This window comes from Babylonia areolata, chromosome 21, assembly GCF_041734735.1.
Source record: "Babylonia areolata isolate BAREFJ2019XMU chromosome 21, ASM4173473v1, whole genome shotgun sequence".
Taxonomy (NCBI): Eukaryota; Metazoa; Mollusca; class Gastropoda; order Neogastropoda; family Buccinidae; genus Babylonia; species Babylonia areolata.
Window position 1 is genome coordinate 20,373,151 of NC_134896.1, and position 15,797 is coordinate 20,388,947.

A 15,797-nucleotide genomic window follows, 5' to 3' on the forward strand; every position below is an offset into this window, starting at 1 on the left:
CGCACGCACGCACGCGGCCGGCACACACACACACACACACACACACACACACACACACACACACACACACAACACACACACACACATACACACACACAGCACACAAACACACACATTCAACGCGCGCTGTGTCGGTCTGACACGCACGCACGCACGCGGCCGGCACACACACACACACACACACACACACACCGTACGTACCCCCCCCCCCCCCTCACCCCACCCAGCCCCCAACACACACACCCCTACCCCCTCCGCAAGCTACTGATATTTTGAGTCCTTTAAGTTTCGGTTATTAATTCAGTTTGGCTTGTCACGATGTGGTTATTTTTCATTGTATGTATTTTCAAATAAAGAAAATGAAAATGAACACTTTGTCTAAATTTTATCAGTATATGTATTTATGAGAAAAAAAAAGGGACAAAAAAAAAAAAAAAAAAAAAGGACTCTGCGCACGAATAAATTTGCTCCGTGGCAACCGGAAGTTGTTGTTGCTAGGAGAAAATGGCGGCAGCCGTGTAAATTCACAATTGTAGGCCCAAAAACATTTCCTATAATTTTCCGACTCATCATTTAAAGACAATTAAGAGGTGAGTTATGCACGATCAATAAGGTGTCACAACGTTCGGCAACTGATTTGTAATATGTTTGCTCTAATTTTCGCAAACAGTTCTCAAATTTCTACTCGGTATCTCATCTTCGCCTTGTTTCGCTGTCTTCTCACACTAACTCCTGTCTTATCGAGGTCTTTATCTACATCTTCTTCCTCCAAATGATCACAGTTTAACATTACGTTAATTACTGTTTGATTTAGAGTGCATATTGGGAAAATTCTCAACAAATTAATGAAAAGAAACAGACCTTATTGTTCCTTGTTCTGCACTGACATGCACACATGCACTCACACATACAACCCACACACGCACACCACACACACACGCACACACACACACACACACACACACACACACACAGCATGCACACACACACACACACACACACACACACACACACACACACACACAGATATATCCATACATACACATGTGAACCATTGATGGTGAATGTTGGACTTTCATGATTCACTTTATTTAAAATTTGATAACTCATTGAATCAATAAAAGAAAATCCAGATTAGACTCAATATCTTGTTTACTTGCAGAAGTGTGTGTACTCTGTTTAGCTTCCAGTCCTAGACCTACAGCCTAGATCCTAGCAACTGTCAAAATGACAACCCTGGCGACAGAAGGCGGCACCTCGGAAGTGATCAATGCCAGAAGAACAGAGTCTCTGGACGCCCCACATATCCTACAGCTTGTGCAGCCATGGACAGAACAGCTGTTTGGACGCGTCAATGTTGTGGATATTATGTAAGTCATATTTGATGTTTGGAGTGATGTTGAATTTCCATTGTGTGGGATTATTTAGAATGTCATTTGAAAAGGATCCTTTTTTTTAATTTATATTTCATTGCTCTTAAATAAACACCTCTCTCATTCTATTTATTTAAAAAAACAACAACAATACCACAATAAAGCCTTCTATTGCTTCTCCAGCATCCTCATGATAAAAAACAAAACAAAAAACTATGACAGAAATGACAACAAAAACAATAACAGCAACATTAACAGATTATTGAAAAATGGAACAGGATTATCATGGACCATGACTTCTTAATTTTGTTGTTGTTGACATAATAGTAATATTAGCAGAAGTCAGCAGGCACCGGTAAAAGAGGTTATATGACAGCCTTTGTCTACACAATTTCCAGTGAAAAATAAGATATGATTATAAACCAAAAACTGAAACCAGATAAAAATTGTCTCACTCCCAATAATGTCCAGCATAATTTAAGGGGCAAAATAACACTGTTTTAGACTCACTTGTGTAAACAATGTGAGTATGTAATAACCCGGTGTTCGGTTGTGTGTGTGTGTGTGTGTGTGTCTGTGTCTGTGTCTGAGTGTTGTTAGCAAACTTTAAATTTGTCATTTTCTCTGGAAACACTTAGTCAGTTGATACCAAATTTGGCACAACAATTTCAAATGATCAGTTCTTTCCATACATTCTAATCATAATGATATTGCATCACTGGGAAGGGCACAAAATAGATTTAAATATTTTCACCCAAAAATTACTGTTACATTTTTCTTTTTTATACACAAAACTTAGCATTTTTATGTGACATACTGACACATTGAACAATAGCAGTTCATTAATATTTTTGTTGCTGAAAAGTGAACTTCATTTGCTCAGTGTGGAAGGTACATTTGCACACACATCTCTCAATGTGCTTGTTAATGGGACATTATACCTATTGGTTGAAAACTAATTATTGGTAAGGGAGACACTTTTCTCATTACAAATCTCTCATCTAAAACATTACATTTTAAAACATGACTCAAGGCATAAAAGTGTTTTGTGTTTTATACTCAGTGGGAAGGTCTTACACTATTTACATTTGAGAATGATGCTAACTACAGCATCAGTGTGTTTACTGCATACGAATATTTTACAGATGTTACTACATTAACTAGAATAATAATAACAGAAATTGTACTTGACAGACCCACATGAATTGATGGAGGTGGACATCTTAGATTACAGTGTGCCGCATTCACTCAATAATTTGTGATAACATAAGATTGACAGGAGGCGAAGAAGGCAGCTGAGTTTTTATTCAGAGAGAGATTTGTGCACAGACCTAAAAGACTTACTGCACAAATGTTCCCAACAAGTATACAAATACACAAAATCGATTTTCCAAGCGCAATTTCAGTTACATCACGCCGCATTCAGCATACACGAAGAAAGACAACTCTGACTTTCGCCAACTGTGTGTCCAAGTTCTGAAGTCTATAAAACAAGCAATACCTAGCTTTGAAAGATGTATTAAGCTTTTTTAACAGTAACATAATCTTTAACCATTTCGCTGCCAGGAAAATAAGATTTAAGTGAAATCTATTTGCCAGGGTTTTTTTCCCCCCAAAATCGATATATATTTAAAACAAATTCTGTGCTCTTTGTTGTTGGAGAAAGTCCCATAGAGGTATATATTTTCTGAAAGGTAAATGAATAAAGAATACAAAAAACATGATGTTTATATATTTTCAGTGACATGCTGTTGTTTTGAAATCAGTGTTTTATTTTTTGTCACATTTTCAACTTGTTCATTACAAATATTAGTCCAGTAATTTGCACTAAAATATCATATTTTCTGGACAAATGGATCATACCTGCACACACAAATTATACTAGAACAACCACAATAATTTTTTTTTTTTTATAAAAAGAGACAGATACACAGTATATTGTGACTTCTCCAAGTGATAATATGAATGTCGGGCCATGCCCCCTCGAACTACACCCCTCTCCATTTCACCCCTCTCTCATGGTCACTTCATCCAGTTTTCACCAGACCGTGTTGGCTGAGTGCCAAGAAAATGATTCACACTGTGTCCTGCTAATAATCCGGTCACTTTCTGTTGTCTGCTACAGCTGTACAGTCAGCATCACTCACTGATAGTTGTATCTTGGCCAATCTCTTCATTGCTCCTTTATTTTCTATCAAATCATCCTATAAATGGTCATCACTGTCTTCTCCTTCAAATTTACTCTTCAGTTCTTTCTGAGCATCAGCTAAAGAAGCAATCTTGGTTGATTTAGCGCAACACGGAGTCCGACATTTTGTTGAGCAAGCGAGGAGAGGAGCTAGGCAAACACTGCGGCAGTAACCCAACCAAAACATTCAAACAAAGGACTGCATCATGACGTAGATGGAATTTCTAGCTATGAATAGAATCTGGAAAGATTCCCCAAGCAAAAGCTACCAGTATTTTTGTCAACAAACTCAATGCAAACTAGGGAAAAGTCAGAATGTTTCGATGATGAGTTATCTCGTCATTGTGGCAGTGAAGTGTACATGCTTGTGCTGACGAGTTATCTCGTCATATAGGCAGCCTAGGGGTATATGTACTGTTTTCCATATCGTTCAGAGGCCATGTGCAAATATGCTAAGCAACTCCAAGCAGACAGCGATGCTTTGAGGTACTGAAGGATGTTTTGGTTGCTTGCTGCCTGTCTAAAAATGGCTGTTGCAGTATACTCCATTCAGTTGACATGGAAGGGGTGGCAGGTTGATCTAATGAACATGCAAGTGGTCATGCCATGGCTGACTGATGTCACAAAGTAACCCATATAAAATGAAATGGAACAGTTCTGGAAATGCAGAATATCACATACTTTTGGTTTGTGGATTCCTGCTGTTTTTTCACAGTTTTGAAAGAATTAGTGTGTAACAACTCCGCTGTTTATTTACTCTCATCAGACGGTAGAAATAGTTTGCTAGTAATGTGGGCTTCTGAGGTAAGGTGTAGCTTCAGCAGTTAGTTTGACACAGCATCTTTCTTACTCAGTAAAATCCTCGATGTTCAACTTCAAACATCTCATCCACTGACTGACCTTGTGGGTGAATAAGCGACCTCTTATTTAGTGTTACCAGTGGGCCTATTAACATATATTGATCCAAATGATATTTTCTACTTTTTGTTATGATTGAATATTTGTAGTATTGAAAATTGCATGCTAGAAATGGAACAGTTCCATTTGAAGCATCCCATGTTCCCGGTATTTTTTTTTCAAACACACATATAGATCTAGATCAAATTGTGTGTGTGTGTGTGTGTGTGTGTGTGTGTGTGTGTGTGTGTGTGTGTGTGTGTGTGTATTTGCCAGATTATCCATTTCTTTATTTTTCTTCTTTTTTCTTCTTCTTAATTCCTTTGTTGGGTTAAGTGTATATCACAAGTGAGTCTTGAAGGCCTTGCCTCTCTTGTTTTTCTGTTGGACAATATTCATTTACATTGTTCTGTTTTGTTGTTGTTATTTTTAGAATAATGATTGCTACATTGTTGATGTATCTTCATTCCTGTGCTATTTTTGCAGTGAAAAGGCAGTGTTGGCTGTGACACTGAGCAATGATAATGAGGAGGTCATGGCACACGCAGCCTTCTTTGATTACCCCAACGTCCCCAGTGTCCAACACTCTGAGTGGGAATCCTGGTTGGACAACCATTACAACAGCAGACAGTGCAATGCTCTCAACTCCCTCTTCATGCACTACTTTGTGGCACGGAAGGATTACGCTCAAGGCTGCGCCAGGGAGATCGTGCGCACAGCGTTCAATGCTGTGCCTGACTTGCACTTCATCTTCTTGGTAGTACCTGTTGGGGTTTTCCCAGGTAAAGTACAGAAATGGTTTATTGCTAGAGCTTCTTAATCTTATCTACTGGCAAAATTCTGTAGAAAAATCTGCTTTGATAGGAAAACAAAAACACTCGCAGGCAGAAAAAAAGAAAAAAGAAAAAAAAAAAAGGCTGGGGCTGCACTTCAGCAGTGCACTCTCCCTGTGTGGAGAACAGCCCATATTTCACACAGAGAAACACAACGCAACGCAACGCAACGCAACGCAACACAACACAACACAACACACAATACACATGAGAAGTTTGATCTTTGCATATGTTTGTTTGATTTGACTCTCATATGATTTGTTTTAACTGTGTCCCTGTGTCTGTCTTTTATCTTTTTCTGGAAAATGTATGCACATGCATGTACACATATACCACCACACTCCTGTTCATACATGTATACACACGCATAAAACAGACACACATCTATACATCTCTGTCAAACCTCAGCTCCCACAGTTCAGTTCAGTTCAGTTACTCAAGGAGGTGTCACAACGTTTGAACAAATCCATATACGCTACACCACATCAGCAAAGCAGATGCCTGACCAGCATCTTAACCCAACATACTTAGTCAGGCCTTGAGAACAGAATTTTAGAAAGGCAAATGCATGCATCACAGCATCTATTGCAGCAACAAGGACACGTGTGCACACGCACACATGTACATCAGGCAACTGACAGCACATATTTATACTCACACATGTTTAGAAACACATACAGTCACTGTCTTGAAATATTAATTTTCTTTTTCTTCTTTTTGGTTGTTGCTTTGTGGGCGTGGGGATAGGGGTGGGGGGCTTTTTATGCGTGGTTCATTTCATTACATAATCCTCAACGCTGTGTATACATTTTCTGTAATGTTTTATTCAGATATCTATGCCCCTCCCTCCATGTTCAACAAGCTCTGCTGAATCATGTTGTTGAAAGATCTTCGCCAAATGCTTTGACATTCATATGATAAATAATTTCTCCCGTGTGTTCTGACCAGATGCCTCAGTGGCAAGTGTGTTTGACCCGATGGATAAGGGCGAGTCGTCTACAGGGCCAGGGGAAGTTGCGGTGTTTGTGTGTCACCGCCACAACCATGTTCCTATTCTGCACATCCGCAAAGCCAGGTCAGCAGTGTGGCTGGGGGAGAAAACTGCCTTCAAACATACCAGTTGTGTTTGTTTCTTTGTTTTGCTTTTTGATGTGTTGTAAGTTATAAGCATTTGAAATTATCAAGAATCCAAAGCAGATAACAAAGTTGGAAACCCCAGAAGATTTTTTTTTTTTTTCAGTTATCTGACCTGCAGGTATAATACAATCACACATAAAAAAAAGAGTTATCAGTACAATCCACTCTATAAAAATGCATGATAAGACTTTAAGATTAAAGCATTTCAAATTCATGTGACTAAAATGCTGAGTTGAATTACAGTATTCTCTTGTAAAATTTCATTTACACACATGCACATAAACACACTAAACACACACACACACACACACACACACACACACACACTCACACACATATTATAACAGTACACTATTCCTTTCCCCACCCCCACCCATGCACTCATTCTCATACATATTTCAGATATACTCATCTGCAGATATTCTTGCATGTATTAGATGTTTATCCAAAACACATCTCAAATATATGGACTGCACTTGAAATGAAAGCCTTTTTGTCCGTGTTCTTCAGAGCAAAAGGCACCACAAACAATTTCAGTTGCTTCACGTTTAACTGCTTGGTTGGAGAGTTCAGAGGGTTTTAAGCTGCCACCATATTTCCTGACAGAAATAAATTCTGTGCAATTTGTCACATTCGAGGCCAGGACTTTTGTGATATGTCCACTTTGTTTTCTGAATCAGTATAGTGCTGTATAACATGTTTTGCTGTTGTTGTTTTTTTTGTCTTTTACATACATTCATTAAGACATTTTCAGAAAAAAAAGAAACTGAGGTATCCAAAAACAAAACAAAACAAAATATAAGATAAACAACAAAAAACAAACAGACAAACAAATAGAAACATTACTGACTGTAGTACAGGGCATTTTGTAAAACTTTTGATGTGAGAGTTGAGGTAAGAATCCAATTCACATATGATAGACAACAACCATCTATCAGTTCCTGTTGGCTCTCTTTAGGTAGAGGTATGAGGGGGTTGGGTTGGGGGTGCCACGGCATAATTAGTTAGGCGTTGGACTTTTGATCCAGTGTTGGCCATTGATCAGGGTTTGAGACCTCATTTCAGCATGGTATTGTGTTCTTGGGAAAGGCACATTTACTCCAGTGTCTCTCTCTCCACCATCTGACTTTGTTGGTTGGGGAAGTTTAAAATGGCGGAAAGAGAGGATTTGGCCTCACCTTCCCTTGCAACGAAGCCCTAGTGCACGGTGAATATGAATCCACTGCAATGATGGCCTGAAAAGGCAATGGGACCTTTAATCCTTTAGCTTGCTGTTGAAGCAACTCATGAACGCAGATAACCTTTGAGATTCTTTGATAAGAATCAAACCATCGTTGGCTGTAAGGGTCAACTCACCTGAAAACAAAAACAATAACTTCTGGTTCAAAACTAATGTGAAAACTGAATACCGAAACAATAATCAAAATGCATGTGACGTTAATCCATAATAATTGTAACGCTACACCGTCTTTCCACCAGAGTGGAGGACCACGATGACCTGACGCCCATCTTCAACCGTCAGAGTGACATGCTGAAAGCCACCTATGGGGACTACTTTCTGGCAGAGCTGATTGAAGCTCAGGACGATAATATGCAGTGTCTCGTTGCAGAGGTGAGTGCTTCAGGGAAGTTTTTTTGATTTATGGTGCGCTTAGTTAGATGTTGTCTTGAAAATTGTGTGTGATTGTGTGTGTGTGTGTGTGTGTGTGTGTGTGTGTGTGTGTGTGTGTGTGTGTGTGTGAGTGTGTGTGTGTGTGTGTGTTCGTGCATGTGTGTTTCTGTGTGTGTCTGTGTCTGTGTGCGTGAGTTCATAGGCATCAAGTTCCCAGTTGTTTTAAAACATAACTCTCAACAAAGACTATGCCTTTGATAGAGTTTCTTCAATCCTACCACAGCACATAACATTCTGCTGTATACTTCTGACCTCTGTCTCTTTTTTCTCTCTGTCTCTGTCTCTGTCTGTCTATCTGCTTCTCTCTCTCTCTCTCTGTCTCCACTCATTATTTCATTTTTCTTCTTTGTCACTGTGTGTGCAGGTGGATGGGACAGCAGTGGGCTTCATGAGCATTAGTGACGATGTGAACTTCAACTTGCTGAATGAGTGCTTTGAGCTGGGCACCTTGAGTGGACTGCGAAAGCCCCACCCTGATGACATCACCTCTCCGGAACCCACACCTGTGCCCTCTCCCACACCCCCCAAAGGTGACAGACGAGGAGTTCTTTTCAGTTTTTGAATCCATGGAGAGGGCTGATACTGTTGTCGATTTTTTCACCTGTCATACTTACTACTATTAGGGTTGGTGTTTACATTTTTTTTTCTTTAATGATAGATTTAATTTTGATTGTTACTCTGTGTGTGTATGTGTGTGTGTGTGTGTGTGTGTGTGTGTGTGTGTGTGTGTGTGTGTGTGTGTCTTCCTATGAGTCTGCATGTGTGTATGTGTGTGTGTGTGAGTGTTTTGTGTGTGTGTGTGTGTGTGTGTGTGTGTAGTGTGTGTGTGTGTGTGTGTGTGTGTGTGTGTGTCTGTGTGTCTTCCTGTGAGTCTGCATGTGTGTGTGTGTGTGAGTGTGTGTGTATATGTGTGTGTGTGTCTTCCTATGAGTCTGCATGTGTGTATGTGGGTGTGTGTGTGTGTGCGCGTGTGCGCATAGTGTTTGTTTGCTCGCACACTCTCACATATGCACATGTGTTTGTGCCACTCCAAGCCCACCAGTCTACTGAACTGCAACCCAACCCAACCCAACCCAACCCAAACCATTCCCCTCAACTTCAACCAGACCTAACCTAACCTAACCTAACCCATCCCAGCCCACCTCAACCAAAAACCTCAAGCAACCAAACTCACCTCAACCAAAAACCTCAAGCAACCTAACCCACCTCAACCAAAACAGAACCAAACTACACTACACCAAACACGCATTCCACTACAAACCTGACACATTCCAGCCCAGTCTGAGCCCAGTTCTCTTTACCGTTTCCAGAAGAAGTGGAGGTAGACAAGGCGTCGGTCTCCTCCAAGGGATCCAAGCAGGGCGGCAGTGGCGGGGAGGAGGTGGCTGCAGAGGAGAGCGGCAGCAAGGATGTGTCCACAGCAGAAAGCAGCAGTGGCAACAAAGGTGCCAAGGAGGAGGGGGCGCAGTCCGGCAGTCGAGCCTCCAGCGGCAAGAGTGACAGAGGTCGGTCGGGAGTTCTGTGGTTATTGCATTCCTGTTTCAGTTCCAGTTTCAGTCTGTAATGATAATGATGGTAGTAATAATGATAATTTTAATGATGATTATTATGATAATGATAATGTTGGTATGGTGCTGACCCTGCCGCTCTAGGCACTTTTATCAGTACACATGGTATGATTAAGTCACAGGAATGTTTTTAAAAGATAATTAGGATGCAAAAACTTGATTAAAAAGCAACTATTTTTGAAAGTGTAACATCACTCACAACTCCCTTGCCTCTTCCACCACTCCCTAGCCCCTCCCCCATACCCCTATACACACTGACACACATACACGCAAGGAAAGGTCAAAGTTTGCAAATGGGAACATATATGTTCACACATATTTTCTTTAAAAAAATATTAAAGAAAGCACATGCCTGATCCATGCAGACACCCAACTCAGGCATTGAGGGTTATGTTCCATTACTAATGACAGTAATCAAGCAAGAAAGGGGATTAGAAAAAAGAAAAAGAAAAGCAGTGACAATGGTCATGGTAATGATTGTGGGTGGAGTGAAGGCTAACCTGAATAGATCATCTTCAGGATATATCCCACATCTTTCATGTGAATGTTGTATGTGAGTCTGGCATGCTGTCAGTTCATCAGACACCATGCCTGTGTGTGGGATGCCAGGTATCTTTCAGTAAACAGCATCCCCACCGTTTGAAAACTCTGTGCTAGAAATTTCCTCTTTTCTATTGCTCTGTTTGTTTCTGCCTTTTTTCTTCTTTCACTATTGTCTGCCTTTTGCGCCTGCCCAGTCCATTGCCCTTTCTTTTTTTCCAGCAACCTTCTGTAATCTATGATGAATATCTGTGCTGTTTTGCTCTGGCAGTTTGCCAGTGATATTGTAAACACTGGGATGAGCGCTAGTTGTTCATTCTGTAGTGTTATTAGCCTATATGTTCTTCACATATACTTTTTTGTGTGGCTTTGAATTATTTCTTTTATCCTTTTTTATGATTTCTTTTTCTCATGAACCGCATTGTTTTGGAGTGATTGAATATTTTTGATTAGTTGGGCATTCTGATATAGTCTGGACTATAAGCAGCTATGTCAAATGATGCAAGTTTGTGTTTGCGGTGACTGTGGTCCTTGCAGGGAGCAACAACGGAGAGCCCAAAGTGGTGCCCAAACTGAGCGACGCTCACATGGGCGGCAGTTCCCACTCCCTTCTGTCAGACACCAGTGTTCAGGATGTGCCGGACACACAGGCCGCAGAGCAGAAATTGGTAAGTTTATGTGTGTGTGTATGTGTGTGTGTTGGGGGGATGTGTATGTGTGTGTGTGTGTGTGTGTGTATTGGGGGTATGTGTGTGTGTGTGTGTGTGTGTGTGTATGTTGGGGGATGTGTGTGTGTGTGTGTGTGTGTGTGTGTGTGTGTTGGGGGTGTGTAGGTGTATGTGTGTATGAAAACTTGTGGGTGTGTACAAGTATGTGTGCATGTGCTTGTGAGTCTTTGTCATTGTAATTCAGTCATGATCTGACAAAACTTAGCTTACAATAGTCATGTTTGTGTGTGTGTGTTTGTATGCAAGTGTGTGTGTGTGTGTGTGTGTGTGTGTGTGTGTGTGTGTGTGTGTGTGTGAGCATATGTACTGCTGGAATACTTTCATGCACGGCTGTATATGTGTGTTTTAATGCATGTTTATATTATCTAAGATGATGGTGTTTCTCTGCAGTCCCCACCTCCAACTTCAGACACGCCCAAACCAGTGGAGCCCCCACCGCTCAGCAAGCGCTTCATGCCAAAATACAATGGGGCTGGCAACGCCTTCAGCATCCAGCTCTTCTGTATTGATGAGCGATATGAAATGAGGTCAGCCCTGATAGCATAATTATATTATAGCAGCTAATTCCATGTGTATGAAGTGTGTGTGTGTGTGTGTGTGTGTGTGTGTGTACGTACATGTGTGTTTGAGGTTTTGTGTGTGTGAGAAGTGTGTGTGTGTGTGTGTGTGTGTGTTCTTGTATGTGTGTGTGACAACAAAAGGGCTGTCCATTACAAAATTCTGCTGAAATATTCACTTTGATACAGAGACAAATACACTTGCAGACAGAAAAATGACGACAAAATATGGGTGACACTGTACTGTGGTGACACACTTTCCCTGGGTAAAAGAAGCCTGAATTTCATGCAGAAAATATTTTGTTGTTGCAGACTACAATACAGCACAGAACAGCACAGCACAGCAACACACCACACCACACCACACCACACCATAGAATACTATAGAGTCCAGTGCAATGCCAACAGGATGTTTTTTACCTCAGCTGTGCCAAACTGTTGAGTGCAGGTCTGTGGACTTCTTGCCCAAGGCCTTCTCTGTCTTTCCGGACTTCGACTTTTGTGTCGTCACTGTCCCTCATCTGGTGCCGGAGTTTCCACTGCTCCAAAACTTTGTGGTCAGTCTGTGTGTGTTGGTTGGTCTGTCTGCCTTGCTTTTGTGCCAGGTTTGTTGGTGTGTGTGTGTGTGTGTGTGTGTGTGTGTGTCTGTGTGTCTGTGTGTGTCTGTGTGTGTTTCATTTTCATGAAGGTGTCAAAGCATGTGCACTGATGCATATACACTACACCACATCTGACTGAAAAAAGAACAGCATTGACACAAACAGCCTGGAGCAGATGCCTGGTGTACACATAAACCTTCACATTGTTTTGGTCACAATTCAGAGTGCGTAATGAAACATGCAAATGCAGATAATTTTTTGTTTGTTTTTTTGTTGTTGTTGTCTGTATCGCTGTGTCTGGTGTCTCTGCTTCTCTGTTCACTTTTATTTCTTTGGATTCTTTATTTTGTGTATGTCCATCTGTGAAATAAGTGTGTGTGTGTGTGTGTGTGTGTGTGTGTGTGTGTGCCAGAAATCAATATTTACCTTTACATATCATTCTGGACATGTACCAGTCTATGATTGTGCCTATTTTGTTGTATGGTGCAGAAATATGGAGTTATGAAAATGTAGATGTACTTGAAAAATTAGAATTGAAATTTTTGAAACGCTCGTTCAAACTGAACAGAAATACTATGACCCAAATTGTTTATGGAGAAAATGGTATTTGTATTTTTCCAATTAATGTGTTAGTTAAAATGAGTTTAGTTCGATTTTGGACCAGCTGAGTGATATCAAACACAGAAAAATATTTTGGGAAAATATATTTGATATTACTTGACTTATATCGAAATGGTATTTATCCGTCTAAATGGATGAGTTGTTTCAGACAAATTTTAATAGAAGCAGGGTATGACTGTGTTTGGGATGCTCAATTCTTCTTGGAGAGGGAATCTTTCTGCAAGAATGTCAACATTGGTTTGAGAGATAGTTTTCAAAATCTATGGAGACATGCTCTAGAGGCGAGTAGTAAATGTTTGTTTTATCAAAATTTCAAAAGTGGATTTGGTAGAGAAAAATATATAAGTAAAATGCCTGATAATTACGTAATCAGCTTCTTCAGATTTCAAAGTAGTAATCATAAGCTAGAAATAGAAACAGGGAGACACAAAGGCATACCACGAGAGTCACGGCTTTGTAAGGTTTGTAACATGTCTGTGATTGGGGATGAGTTTCATTTTATAATGGAATGTCCCAATTATGAACAGTTACGAAATAGATATATTCCTAAAAAATATTTAGATATGTTCCTAAAAGATATTTGCCTCCAAAATTGGTTTTTAATTTTTGTAATATGCTCGAAGGAGGCAAAAAAAGTCATTTTAGCTGTAAGTAAGATGATTAGATTTGCAAATGTTGCCTAGTTATACTTTTGGAGTTAAAAGACATTTGTGTTTTCTCAACTTAAATGTGACATTGTTTTGTATTTGGAAATGTTTGTTCTGGGCATGAAAAGATTATTTTGCAGTAATCCTCCATACTCCAGTAGGAGTGAAAGGATAATTAAAACTTGAAACTTGTGTGTGTGTGTGTGTGTGTGTGTGTGTGTGTAAAACATCCACATCCACAGCATAAAAACATAGAGAAAAATGGATAGGTATGTGTGGATATAAAACAGACAAGTAAGAAGTATGACTTTTTGTTGCTTTTGCAGAGAGTCACTCCACGAAGTCCCAGCACTTTGCCTCAGGAACTGTATGTCTTTCATCGCACTGGCCTCCTGAAGTGAGCAGTGGTTTGGTTTCTCTCTCTCTCTCTCTCTCTCTCTCTATATATATATATATATATATATAACACTTTTTTTTTCTTTTTTCATTTGACGAATACATAACCTAAAATACCTTCAACTGTTAACTCAGCCTGTCAGTTTATATTGTGTGTGTATGTGTCTGCATGTGTGTGTGAGCACACACTTGCATGTTTGTGCAGGTATGTGTGTGTATACAATGTTCTGAAAAAAAAAAAAAGATCCATTATGTGCCACACCACATAAGCTGTAAAAAAAAAAAAAAAAGGAAGAGAAAAAGCTACATGACGTTTGCATCATTCCATCCAGGCCTTCAGCATTGGTAAAGTATACAGAAAATGCTCACCCCCAATTTCAGGGTGAAATTTGTGCAAAGAGGGGGCCGGAGGGGGGTGGGGGGTGGGGTTGCTTACATGATAGTTTACGGTATAGGAGTGAAGGTTGGGAGCTGCAGCTGCAGAAGAAGAAGGAGGAGGTAACTGTGCTGTTTGTTTTGCCGGAACCCTAAGGTGCTTACAAGGCAGTTTACAATACATGAGTTTGGAGTGAGGGAGCTGCAGCCCACAAAGACAGGAGAAGGAGAAGAGAAGAGGAGGAGGAGGAGGAAGTAACCGTGCTGCTGTTGTTGCAGGAACTTTGTGGTGCGGCCGGCCTGCACCAGTGACATGGAGGCAGTGGGCAGCCTGGTGCAGAAGATCGAGCTGCAGGAGAACATCATGCAGGACCTGCAGCAGTTCAACAAGGCGCGCCGTGACCGGGTCTGTACCTGTCTGTCTGTTTGTTTGTCTGTCTGTCTGGCTGGCTGGCTGGCTGGCTTGGTCTCTTCCTGACATTGCTCATTGATATGAATAGTCCTTGCCTACCTTCTGTCTGTCTGTCTGCCTTAGGGTCTTCCTGACATTGCTTGTTGATATGGTTGATATGAATAGTCTGTACCTACTGTCTGTCTGTCTGTCTGCCTTAGTTTCTTCCTGGCATTGCTCATTGATTGATTGATATGAATAGTCCATACCTACCATCTCTCTGTTTGTCTGGTATATAGTCTTTTCCTGACAATGCTTTATTGATTGATTTATATGTTTAGTCCGTTACCTACAGTCTGTCTGTCTGTCTGGCTTAGTCTCTTCCTAACACTGCTCATTAATTGATTGAAATGAATAGTCTGTTCCTACTGTCTGTCTGTCTGTCTGTTTGGCTTGGTCTCTTCCTGACATTTCTCATTGATTGACTGTTAATGGCTTTGTCTGTGTATGATATTGCTTGTTTTTTGATTGATACAGATACTAGGTCCTGTGAAACTGAAACTGACACACACATGCACACGCACACACACACACACACACACACACACACACACACACACACACAACACACACACACACACACACACACACACACACAAACAACACACAACACACAACACACACACACACACACACACACACACACACAATACACAACACACACACACACACCACACACACAAACACACACACACACACACACACACACACACAACACACACACACACACATACACACGTACACACACATGTATATATTAATGTGAATTTTTTTTTCTCCAAAATCTTGCCAGGGACAAACTCTTTTGTTACCGTGGGTTATTTTACGTCCGCAAACTGCATGTTACTGCATGGGACCTCTTTTCTGAATGACTGTGCAGCTTATGCACCCCAGCCCTTTGCTATAGAGGGAGGGTTCTAAGAAAAAAAGAAAGAAAGAAGTTGTGATTCTAGGATGCATATAAGAGCTGTATGTGCATGACACAACAAGTCTGGCCTTAATACCTACCTCTTCCCAAAATAGGTCTCCCCCTAACCCCTCCCCCCCTCCCCCCGCCTCCCTGCCCCCACCCTCCCCCCTGCCTCTTCCTGGTCTACAGTTTTCTCCGAGAGCTTTCTATGTACAGGAATTCATTAGTTTTGTTTTGTTATGTTGTTTTTATTTCTGTGAATTGAGAGTTCTGCATGCGTGTGAATGACTGGTATGAAAGTGCTT

General features: G+C 40.7%; 1 protein-coding gene across 1 annotated transcript in view; it reads left to right on the forward strand.

Annotated features, from left to right (window-relative positions):
* The first annotated feature begins 490 nt into the window (after positions 1-490).
* Positions 491-15,797, forward strand: part of LOC143295734 (cilia- and flagella-associated protein 61-like) — a 105,674-nt gene continuing 90,367 nt past the window's right edge. The window contains exons 1-12 of the mRNA XM_076607354.1: positions 491-590; positions 1,184-1,370; positions 4,945-5,240; positions 6,240-6,366; positions 7,908-8,040; positions 8,465-8,630; positions 9,411-9,605; positions 10,746-10,876; positions 11,327-11,463; positions 11,942-12,050; positions 13,687-13,757; positions 14,411-14,537. Of these exons, the coding sequence (XP_076463469.1) occupies positions 1,228-1,370; positions 4,945-5,240; positions 6,240-6,366; positions 7,908-8,040; positions 8,465-8,630; positions 9,411-9,605; positions 10,746-10,876; positions 11,327-11,463; positions 11,942-12,050; positions 13,687-13,757; positions 14,411-14,537 (1,635 nt within the window). The 5' untranslated portion in view covers positions 491-590; positions 1,184-1,227. The remainder of the gene's footprint in view (positions 591-1,183; positions 1,371-4,944; positions 5,241-6,239; positions 6,367-7,907; positions 8,041-8,464; positions 8,631-9,410; positions 9,606-10,745; positions 10,877-11,326; positions 11,464-11,941; positions 12,051-13,686; positions 13,758-14,410; positions 14,538-15,797) is intronic.